The 11,570-nt window shown below is 56.4% G+C and overlaps 1 protein-coding gene and 1 non-coding gene across 2 annotated transcripts; both read left to right on the forward strand.

The window, feature by feature from the left end:
- The first annotated feature begins 4,593 nt into the window (after window positions 1-4,593).
- Window positions 4,594-6,669, forward strand: LOC138687924 (RIMS-binding protein 3C-like). The gene has a single exon (XM_069797623.1). It carries the CDS (start codon window positions 4,594-4,596, stop codon window positions 6,667-6,669), a length of 2,076 nt encoding a protein of 691 aa, XP_069653724.1.
- Window positions 6,670-10,901: 4,232 nt separating this feature from the next.
- On the forward strand, window positions 10,902-10,975 carry TRNAN-GUU (transfer RNA asparagine (anticodon GUU)). The gene has a single exon. It is a non-coding gene; the product is annotated as a tRNA-Asn (tRNA).
- Window positions 10,976-11,570: the final 595 nt, after the last annotated feature.

Raw genomic sequence — 11,570 nt, forward strand, 5'->3', positions numbered from 1 at the left:
TTCCGCCTTGCCCAGTCCTTCCTAAGGGTGTTCCTTGGTAAAGGTGAGGATGTAAGCGGGAATGGAGCCCCTTTCTGGGTTGAACAGCAGGCTGAGGGGGGCTCCTGCTGTGGCGGGGGCACCGGCAAGGGCCAAGCTGGCCAGTCTTCCTTCGTCCCGGTCTTCAGAGGTGGCAACCTCCTGCGTGCTCTGGGCTGGCACAGCCTTGCCCGTGAGCCAGAGGAAGTTTCCCTCTCGAGTCCGGAGTCCTGCCCCATACACGGCACCCGGGGGCAAAGGAACCAAGAGGTTCCCCTCCTTCGCAGCGTCCCCAGCGTCATCTGTAGCAGCGCGCCTATCCTTCGTAGTGCCCAGAGCCTCATGTTTCGGGCCGAAATCCTCGGTTTAGGGTCCAAACCCGCCTTTGATGACCCCCAGCCTTTCCTCAGGGCCCACAGCCCCATTCTGAGGCTCTCAGCCCTACAGGTGGAGTCCGTTGCCTGGCAACCTCCACCCAGCAGTCCCTGGGGAGTCAGTGGACCCAGGACAGCCAATCGCATTTGAGGAGGCGGGGGCAAGGCATGTGATGGATAGGTAACCCACCAGTCAAGGTTCGAGGCCTGCAGGAAAGGTGGCAAGAGGGGAAAAAGCTGGGCACCCTGCCTGTGTGTGGGGGGGTGTTGGTTGGAGGCGGGGCATGCCAGCTCCACCAATCACAGCTGGCAAGAGCAAAGCACAGATGACTGATGAGCCGCCTGACCCATCACTGGATGGGAGGAGCAATCTCATGCAGCCAATCGGAGGAAACATCGCCTCAGGGGAGGGCGGGCAGCACACCGCAGCAGGCGGCCAATCACAGAGAGCATCCCCTCAGGTGCACCTGGGCAGCCTGAGCCCTGGGGCCAGTCAGAGGCAGCCCTCAGGGAAGGGCGGGCCCCAAACCAGGGCACAGTGGCAGCCGAGGGGACCGATCCGAGGCAGCACCGCCTGAAGGGAGGAGACTGGCAGCCCTCCCCAGCTGTGCTGACCCATGGGAGAAGAAGGTGGGGCCTTCTCATGGGGCCAGGAGTTTCCTCTAGGCACCTGCAGTGCCGAGGGCTCCGGCAGTCCTGGGAGCTGAGTGTGCCAGGCGCAGGGCAAGCGGCTGAGCTGGGCGTTCTCCAACGGCAGGCGTTTGTACGAGGGGGGCTCGGAGGGAACCCGTCTTGCCCTCCCGCTGCTTCTTGTGCTTCTTGAGGTCGAAGCACTTGTGCAAGGCTCCCGGAGGAGTTAATTTGGTGCCCGCCTTTGCTAATTGCAGGTGGGTGGTCTGCAGCGGGCAGGGAATGGGACAGGAGTGCTCGCAGGAATGCCGTGGGAGGGGAGGTCCGTCGCTCAGGGAGCCAAGGATGAAGGGTGGGCATTGAGGGTTGTGGTGTTTCTCTTCCCAGGTCACCATTACGCGTGAGGAAGCTCTGCTTCCCTGGCAATGGCCAAACAGCTGCCTGCCGTTGGGAAGCCAAAGGCAGAAATCAAGCAAGCAGTCGGGATGGAGCTGCAAGAATAGTCGCCACCTGTCGCGTCCCAAAGTTGGAGCGACTCAGGTTCGTGGATTTCCTTTGTCAGAATTAAGGTGAAACAACACCAGGGGAGTTCAAACAACAATCAACATTTATTCAACCTAGCTAACCTTGCCCAAGTACAAGTGAACTTATCAATCTGAACCTTGTAACAGGTCATTAAGCCGCTGTCTGAAAAGAGAAGGGAGATGTAGAAAAAGAAATGGAAAAAGGAACATGAAATGTATCAGAAGGAGAGCCCTCCCGTTGAGTCACAAGGTTCAGAGCAGACCCCCTTGCTTTCTGGACTCCTTCTCAAAGAGGAGCCCAGGGGCGGCTAGATCCACTCCTAGTCTCAGACTTGGTCAATGGTTTATGTTTAAAAGGATGAGGTGTAGGTGCTGTGGAAAAGAGAGAAGGAAGGGGGGGGGGGGCAGAGAGAGAGAGAGGAGAGAGAAGAGAAGGGTTTCACCAGTCCTGGGTCCAGCGTTGGTCCAGCCAGCGTAGAGAACCAGTTCCGGAGGGTGCACACTGAGAACTCATTCTGCCTTCTTTTATAGTGTTAGTCGATGGTTTTGACATGCGCAGTTCCCATTCCCGGGGTTCTCTGGAATCGGTCGGTGAGCTTTGGGGGGGGTTCATTGCGGAGTTGCCTCTCTTCTTCTGCTGGCATGACCGCTTAAGATAGAAGCACAGTCCCATCTTCTGTGGGGCCTCCTCCTCCAGGCACATATGCTGTGCTCCTTCTCCTGGTCACTTAAGATAAGGAATTGTGGCTTTGGAGAAGTGCGGTCCCACCCTCCGTGGGGCCCTCTCCTCTGGCCACAATGTCCTGTTCACAAAACTCCAGCGTTTTTACAGAGGCCGTTTTCTCCACCAAAGTTCTTTAACGAATGTTTGAGACATTTGACTATAATTTGTCAGACCATCACACCACCATGAATCCAGTGGCGTCCCGTTGGTCCTCAGTCTTCAATTCTTCAGTGATGGGTGCACACCATGGCTTGTCTCCATGGTTTTTTGTAGGGCATAGTCCGATGCACACGCATACATACTGTTCACACACTGTTCATGCGCTGCAGGTTTCATCTATCACATGACCTTTGCGTGATCAATGCCAGAAACCAGTACCTTATCTCAAAGACTGCAGTTTCCATGAGAATGATAGTCCCCACATTCCTGCATGCTTTGCCGGCTCCAGCCTGTCTCCTCCCCTGGATGCCTCAGTGGCCTGATAATCGTCCTTATGGACGGAGGAGTGCCCTGCTTAAACAAGCCATCTCTGGGATAAGTGGCTCATCACAGCAAACAATCCTTGAGATGAATGGCTTGCGATGACAGTCCAGTCTCTCGCAACAAACAGTCTTTGAGACAAATAGCTCGAGATAACAATTCAGTCTCTCACACCCTGACCAGCACTCCCTCTTCTGCAAGGACCAGAGTCAGGTGAGCATCACCTTTGTTGGCCTACCTGGCACCTGTGTGAAGAAGTGGTCCCTAGAAACCTACTGGACCCTCAGAGGGTGTCCGTGATTTCCATCTTTGGAGGCCTTCAGCTTTCACTCTGGAGCGTTGCAGCCAACCTGATCCCAGGGTGGGTGATCGTTTCCTTCTGGGCAGGAGGCTCAGCTAGAGACCCCCAGCCAGGCCCTTCCAGCCACTTCCATGAGCTTGTGTTGCAAGCTCCTGCAGTGTTCCTTAGGAAAAGGGATTCAGCGGGAGGTGAAGACATCTAAACATGTACCTACTTCTCAGAATAGATGGCATCTAAGTCATAGCCTCATGGGACAATTCAGGGTGGAGGGGAGCTTCAGAGGTCCCTAGTGCAACCTAGGGCTCAAAGCAGGGTCAGCTCTGACATCAGACCAGGTTGCTCAACGCATTTCAGCATCCACAGAGTGTGCACACGAGCCAGGCATCTCAGACACCATCAGGGAAATGGAGACAGGTCATTTGACCAGTTCCCTGAACAAAGGGAGCTATCGGCATGCCGTGCCTCCTGAGATTCCTAGGAACACCAAAGCTTTTGCTCCAGAGGAGCGTGATCCCTCCTGAGGTGTCCCGGTGTAGCCCCTGCTCCGTGAGGTGCTTTAGGCTGTAAAGAACATCAAAACAACGCCTCTGGCGGGGGTAATTTCACCTCCAGGGCCAAAATGCGGAGCAGAGGGAGGGATCTCAGAGCTCCCAGGCTCTCTGCTGCAGGGTTAGGACTTCAGAGGTGTTCCCCAAGTGGATTTGTTTGCAATTTTTTCTTCTCTTCTAGTTCGTGTGCCGGTACCGGCAAGAAGGCAGCAGAAGTGCACGCTAGTTGTAACCCCTTTTTCTTGCCGGCAATGAAGGTGCCTCTCGGCTGGGAGCGTGAGGAGGACCCCGTGTTACAGCTCTTGAGTCCTTATACACAACCCTGAAACTACTCACGTGTTCCTGTTTACAATTTACACAGACTGTTGGCTTTGGCCATGATATCGCCTGTTACCATTCGCTTTCGAGCATTTCTACACGCGACCCCGCCCGTGCAAACATGCTTAATGCATGTTTATTAGCCGAGTTTGCACAATTTTGCTGCCACTTTGCCGCTTTCAGCCAGTTTGGCCTGGTTTCTTCTAGCAGCAAACCCACTTCTACGGAAGAGGTCAGTTGGTCAAGTTCTCTTGCCCATGTCTCCGGAGACATCTTTGTCTTTTGGCATTTTCTTACGTAAAATGCCGCACCCCTCCTTTGTGAGCAGGGGCCAGGACATGCCATAGAGGGCCATACTGCCCCACCCCTCATTGTGAGCAGGGGCCAGGACATGCCATAGAAGGCCATGCTGCCCCACCCCTCATTGTGAGCAGGGGCCAGGACATGCCATAGAAGGCCATGCTGCCCCACCCCTCATTGTGAGCAGGGGACCGGGACAGGTATATAAGGCCACGCTCAGCCACCCAGGCCGTGGCAGTTGCTGTCTTTGCTTCTGCACAGGGAAGGGAGGCAGCAGCGGCAACGGGGTCAGGGGGCTGCCGCCCCTCGCAGACCCAGGGAACGCAACCTTTGGCAGGTCAGTGACCTTTGGCAGCAGCGCTTGGTGGCCGACGCCATGGCGCGGGGCGTTGCGGGACGGGGGCCGGTGGCGCGCAGCCACCCCCTGCCCCGCCGGGGCCCGGCGCAAGCCCCCGGCAGCCTTGCGCAGAAGGAGGAGCAGAGGCGGGAGCGAGAAGCGCGACAGGCTGAGCTGGAGGAAGAGCGGCTCCGCACCCAAGAGCTGCACCGCTGCTTCGCTGCCGAAACCCGGGAGCTGAAGGCGGCCCTGGAGAGGGAGCGGCAGCTCCTGGCAGAGCGGCTCCGATCTGAGTGGGAGCAGCGACAGGCTCAGGAGGCGCGGCGGCTGCAGGAGCTGAACCAGCGGCAGCGGGTGGCAGAGACCCGCCAGCTGCTGCGCTGGAAGGAGGCTGAGCTCCGCGAGGGACAGGAGCTGCTGCGGCAGGCATGTACTGCCGCCGTTGACCAGACGCGGGACCTGCAGCGGCAGCTGGCAGAGGAGATGGTGAGGCCCAGCAGGAGCGGCAGGGAGGCCCGAAGCAAGCTCCAGGACGTCCTCAGCAAGCTACAGTGGGAGACGGATGGCTACCAGCCCGCCCGCATCCGCCACCTCCAGAACCAGCTGCAGCTGGAGAGGAGACTCTTCCTCAAATACATCCTGCAGCGGTTCGAGGGCGAGCTGCCTGCCTCCCCCTGCACGGCCCAGCCCGAAGGCCCTCCTGGGCACCAGGGCCATCAGGAGACGCAGAGCTCCTGCTCCTCTGGCAGAGAAGGGCCCCAGGCCCCGGCGGCACCCCAGGAAAGACCGCCGGAAAGCCGCAGCGCTGGGCAGCAAACAACGTGCAAGGCTGTGGCAGATGCTCAGCTCCAGGTGCCGGAGGGGCAAGACCTGGTGCTCCTGAAGCAGAACAGCCGCCTGCGGCGCCTTCTAGAAGACCTGGAGAGGCAACAGAGTGCCCTTGAGATGGAGAACCGCCTCCTGAAAAAGGAAGGCTCTCCAGAAGCGCGCAAGAAGGCAGAGAGGCTGCAGCAGATAAATGCTCACCTAGCTGCCCTCGCCTCGCGGCTGGAAGAAAGATCCAGGCAACTGCAGGCGACCACTGTTTGCCTGATCAACACTCAAGTGCCACTGCCCATCCAAAGCCCCACCGAGGAACCGTGCACAGCATCGCTTCCTCAGCAGAGGGGTGGAGAAATGGGAGAGCCTGCTGGAGCTTTGCTGGCACAAGACAAGCAGCATGACTTCTCAGAGAAGGCAGCTGAGGAGCTTCAGGCCCAAGTGGCTGCAGGTGAAGAGGCCTCTGATCATGTGAGCGCCCACAGCCGAACCGGCGAGGAGTTAGAGGTGCAGCTCTCGGAGGTGACAAATGAAAACACCCGCCTGGCTGAAGAAAATGCTCGCCTCCGTGGGCAGATGGGTTTGACAGAACACGTTCGAGCTGAAAATGCCGACCTGAAAGGGCAACTGGCGCGAGTGGCAGCGGAGCGAGATGCTGCCATCCAAATGAAGGTCTGTCTTCAAACCCAGCTGGAAGAGGCAGAGCGCAAACTGGAAGCCATGAGAGAAATGGCAGAAAGGAGTCAACAGCTGGAGAAGGAACTTGAGGAGACAAAGTTAGCGCTCCAGAGGAAAGAAGAGCAAGGCAAGTGTTTGCTGAGGGCTCAGGCAGAAGCACACGGGGAGCACCAAGAAACCCTGCAACTGTTTCGAGCCCAGCTGGTTTGGTATCAGAAGCTAAACGAGCAACACCAGCAGCTACTTCGGGAACTTGAATGGCTGGAAAGAGAAAGATCCAAGCGTATCATTTCCAGGCCGCGCCAGGCTAACGGGGCTGCAGACAAGGAGCCCATCCTCCTGGCGGCTATGAGAAAACAACCGGCGGAGCTGCGAGCATTCGTAGCTCGATACAGCTACGATCCTTTCAGTGGTCCCAATGAGCGGCCTGAACTAGAGCTTCCTCTAGTTGCTGGGCAATACGTGTACATCTTTGGAGACGTGGATGAAGACGGCTGGTACGTGGGAGAGCTGACCGACGGCACAAGAGGCTTCGTCCCCTCTAATCTTGTTGAAGAAGTTTCAGGTGACGGACAACCTGATGACACCGGAGTCTGTCCAGAGACAAGTGATTGGTAGCAGGACACAGATGATGTCTGTCCTGTCTTCTTATATGTTCTTATTAAATCTTTTCCTAACGATCTCTCTGCACAACCTCACTCTCTATCCTGTGTGGATGTGTACTGAAAGGACTATGTGCCAGCTACTGGGGGGCTTGGCGTGGGTGGACTGGGTGCCAGCTACTGGAGTCAACCGGGGGGTGTAGGCACCCCTGGCTTGTGGTGCCAGCTACTGGCGTGGGTCCCAGTGCAGCCGGGCCCTGGCTGGGATATCAGGTGGGCAGAGGGTCTGTGCTGGGTGGCTGTGGGGTTCCTGCACCACGAATGTGTGAGTGCTGCACGTTTGCAGGGAGCACCAAGACGGACCAGTCAGCAAGTAGGCGACTCGTGGGGTGGGTCAGAGGGCCGGAATCCAGGCAGGGGTACTGGCAGGGCAGAGAGGCCGTGCCGGTACTCTGGGGATCCGTGAACATGCGTGTGCTTGTGAACGCACAGCGTGTTGTGTGTGTGCCTGCACTAGTGACCTCCTGTCTCTGGCAGCCCAAGAGGAGGAGGGGACATGGCTGTCTCTGTGTTTTGTGTGAGTCCTCCATGTGGGTACTGTTGACGGCAGCGCCTCGTCTGTGTGACTGGCCGTGTCAGTGTCCTCTCCGCAGGTGTGTCTGTGCGTGTGCATCTCTGGGATGCGTGCTCAGCTTCGCTAGAAGTTGCACCTGCAAGCGGAAAAGTGGCAGCTGCATCCCTCAGCCTGAGCAAAGGCTCCAGATCCCCAGGCACCGGGCTGGGCTCCAGCAGCCAGGCAGGACTGTACTGGTGGTACTGGTCTGGGCTCCAGGGGCACGGTGGGAGGGGTCCTTGGCTGCAGTGCCTGGAAGCGGTGGCCAGTCTTGACATCCCTTAACACTGTGGGTCTGTGGGATGCATGGGGGGATCTGAATCCTGCCTCATCCCCAGGGCTTCCAGCTGGGGATGAGATGTCTGCATTGCTTCAGCTGAATCCCCGCCCAGCCAGAGCGTTTAACCAACACCTCCCTGTCACTGCCTGTGTGTCCTTTTTGTTATGGGCCAAGAATATCCGTGCCCAGAGGGGAACATCTACACCTCTCATAGACATCTGTGCTCTGGTAGGACAAGCCATGCTTTTGGAATCGCTCTCTCTCCACTCTTTAGAGAGGGACAATTGGCGATTACTGCAGTCAGCTAAAAAGTCCATCCCCCAGGGGTGACTCCGCTGCCTTTCAGGAGCTGAGACATCTGCAGGGAGCCCAGGAGAGGCAGAGAAAGTGAAGCCTTGGGCTGGTCCTCTGCTCCTGAGCTGGGCCGGGCTCCTGGGACGGAGGGAGCTCCCAGCAAGTGGGCAGCGCTTTGTGAGAGACAGCTCTGCCCAGGAGCAGCTCCCCTGCGAAGCACAGCAGGGCTGAAGGCACTGCCTGCAGGTAGTGAGGGGAGACGAGCGAGGTAGAGAGAGGTCAGTGGGAGGACAGCTGAGCTCCCAGTGTGGGAGAAGTCTTCCCAGGACTTTACACGGTAAGGCTCCAGCTGCAGGGCAGTGCACATGTGTGAGTTTCCTGGAGGAGTCTCCAAAACCTGCCACGTCCAAAGCATCTGTCAGAACAACCCTCACAGTTTGTCCAGTTTGTAGGAAGACGTGCTGCTGAGCAAGGCTTCCCTGCTGCATTGTCAGAGGGACAGGGCACAATGGCTGCCTTCTCCCGGGTACGGCTGCAGAGCGTCAATGTGGTTTGTGACAAAAGAATGCATATCAAGAAAAGAGAGATAGTAGAGATACTAATGAACATTCTTTAGCGTAAGTTGTATCAAACGTGTAGTGTCCAACCACGCAGAATCACTAGAAAAGGGTCAACTAGTGGACAAGTGAGGAAGACTATCAAAGACCACCAGAGGACCCCTGAAGATCACCAAAGATCTCGAGTGCGCCTGCGCCAAGGACATTTACGTATATGACTGAGTTCCTGGAATTCAGATGAATATGTTAGTTGTTTCCAGGAAAAATCGTGAATATGTATGTCCATTCTGTATATAATCTCAACTGTTGAAAGAATTGGTATGCACGATAGGTGGAACGATCCCCCGTGCATCCAGCGATGCAATGAAGAATGCCTGCTTTCTAAAACTCCAAAATTGAGTCTTAGAGAGTTTCTGAAGTGCCGACTTCTGGTAACACTTGAAAGGTCCCTTCCAAGCCAAACTATTCTATGATTCTAGAATTCTATTATGTGGCTTCTTGTGGCACTTTGCATGTTAACGAGGCCTTTGGTGCCAAGTTCCTGAACTGCAGATATTGAAAGAATGAACCAGCCTAGAAGGAAGCAAAAGGCTTCCTGAGGTCCATCCAAGTGTGGGGAGTGAAGGGGAGGACGAGAGGCAGGTCAGCTCATGGAGCATGTTGAGCACCGTCTAGCCACGCCACAGCAGAGGGCATTCCCCATCTCCCCGGGTGAGGCACGCGCACATGATGGAAACCTCTCCTTTGTTCAGAGTCCTTCAGTCACGTTCCCAGGGCAGACCTATTCCTCCTCCACCCACAGACATCAACGGCTTCCCATTTCTGGGTTCGCACATGGTTGGAAGGATGCGCTAAAACCCTCAACCGCCGCCTTGCTTCTTGCCGAGTTCCCTCCACCCTCTTTGGCATCCCTACGCGCTGCCAGTCACTGCCCAATCACTAACTGAGACGTTAAGAAGCTCTTAAGGCTTTCCATCTCATTGTCAGGGGATGACCACGTTTCTCCAGTCACCATTCATGCATGCTAAAAACCCCAGTTGAGGAAGCACATCTTGTGGAAGGGAGAACCTCCCCGAGGCCCCTTTGTGCTTCTTGAGGTCTAAGCAGCAGTGACAAGTGCGGACAGTGACCCCCCACCCCGGGCAGGCGGGGGAACCGGGCTGGAGGGAAAAGGCCTTCCCTGAACAGGTGGTTCTTGGTCATGTTTCTCTGCAGATCACCCGTGCCATCTCCGAGGTGGTGCTTGCCCTGAGGAGCACGGAGGAGCTCAGGCAACTGCTTCCCCACCTCCTTCCCAGCCTGCTCAGGTGGGCCAGTGAAATGCTGGGTGGGGAGAGGCAGCTTTTGCTCATGACCAGCTGGAAACAACTGCATGTGGAGAAGCCGTGCAGGTAAAGAGCCGAAGGGGCAGATGGAGGGGCTGGCTTCAGTTCCCCGTGCCAAGGCATGTGCCTTTGTGGGGCTGAGGGAGGGCTTGGCCTGCCCCACTTCCTAGATGTGGAAAGCGGTCGTCGTGGTTGGTTTTACTTCTGTTCCTTCATGGAGAAACTCCAGCTCCCAGGCAGGAAGCTCTTACGCAGCTCATACTGCGGACGGCCGTCCTCTTGCCTCCTGCATCCCCTTGTGTGCACAATAGCATTGCACTCCCTCAACGGACCCCCGCTGGAGCAGTGACTCTTGTGGGCACTGGTGTCATTCTTGGCCAAAGGCTGGTGGGAAGAGGTATGAGGTGTTGGCCTTGGTTGACACCTAGCGTGGAGTCAGTCTAGAGGCGTGGCTTTTCTTCTGCTTCGGTGGGTCTGGGGCATGAAGAAAATGCCAGTGTCGTTAGCTGCAGTCTGGAAGGCTGTGAAGCGTCATTCCAGGGCTATTTAGCTCTGCTGCAGATCAGTCTTCCCCTAACCTGCTGCGATTTGAGAGTTCTTGGGGTTTCTGGCGGTGGTGCTGTTTGGACTTGTTTTGTTTGATTGGGTTTGTTTATTTTGCGCTTTGCTTCTTTTGCCAGGATTTTCCTTTCAGCTGTCGAGTTGATGCTGGGCAAATGCATGGCGCAGAAATGGACGCGGCTGCTCGTGAATCGGGGAGTGTGGGCTCGCCTGGAAGACCCCGTGGCTCACCCTGAGGGGGTGCGTCTCCTGACCAGGTAAGAGCCCCAGGGATGCATCTGGCCAACTCCTGCAGGGTACTGTGCCCAGTACCGCTGCTTCTTGTGCTTCTTGAGGTCGAAGCACTTGTGCAAGGCTCCCGGAGGAGTTAATTTGGTGCCCGCCTTTGCTAATTGCAGGTGGGTGGTCTGCAGCGGGCAGGGAATGGGACAGGAGTGCTCGCAGGAATGCTGTGGGAGGGGAGGTGCGTCGCTCAGGGAGCCAAGGATGAAGGGTGGGCATTGAGGGTTGTGGTGTTTCTCTTCCCAGGTCACCATTACGCGTGAGGAAGCTCTGCTTCCCTGGCAATGGCCGAACAGCTGCCTGCCGTTGGGAAGCCCCGCGGAGCTCCCTTTGGGAGTCTCTGTGGCGCAATCGGTTAGCGCGTTCGGCTGTTAACCGAAAGGTCGGTGGTTCGAGCCCACCCAGGGACGCCTCTCCCCTCTTGCCTGCCTATGCCACAGCCTTCTAGCCTTCTTTAAGGTCCCTTCCAACCCAAAGCATCCTATGGCTCTAGAAAAAAACACAGGCTCTTCAGTCCCCTCACCAAAGCCACAGGAAGGAAAGAAAACTGATAGCAACAGTTCCTTATTCTCATTTGCCTGCCCAGCTTGGGGAGCAGGGCTTACCTCCCACCTGGGCTCAACCCACCACATAATTTGCTGCAGTTCTACTTTCACTAAAGACACTAACAGTAGCGTGCTCTACAAACATTTCTCCTTCTTCTTGATGGTCATTAGACTCATTTCTCTACTCTTACTAAGCTTAATTGCTTTAATGTTCTGCCTTTCACCTGACTTGATCCCCATCCACTGCTGCTTGTTCTTCTCCAGACTCCTGCCTTCAGGCACAAGGGCCTGGGACACCCCACCAGTATCAGTCCCCCGCCGAAGGAAAAGTCTTCTCTTCTGAGAGAGAAAAGAAGTCCCAGTCTTCCCAGGGACAGAGCTGGGAAGGGCTGTCTGGAGCAAGTCTTTGCTAAAACTCTTTGAAGACCATGAGCAAATTCAAGTGATGGAAAATCCTGCA

The sequence above is a fragment of the Haliaeetus albicilla genome, chromosome 11 (genome assembly GCF_947461875.1).
Source record: "Haliaeetus albicilla chromosome 11, bHalAlb1.1, whole genome shotgun sequence".
In the NCBI taxonomy this organism is placed as follows: domain Eukaryota; kingdom Metazoa; phylum Chordata; class Aves; order Accipitriformes; family Accipitridae; genus Haliaeetus; species Haliaeetus albicilla.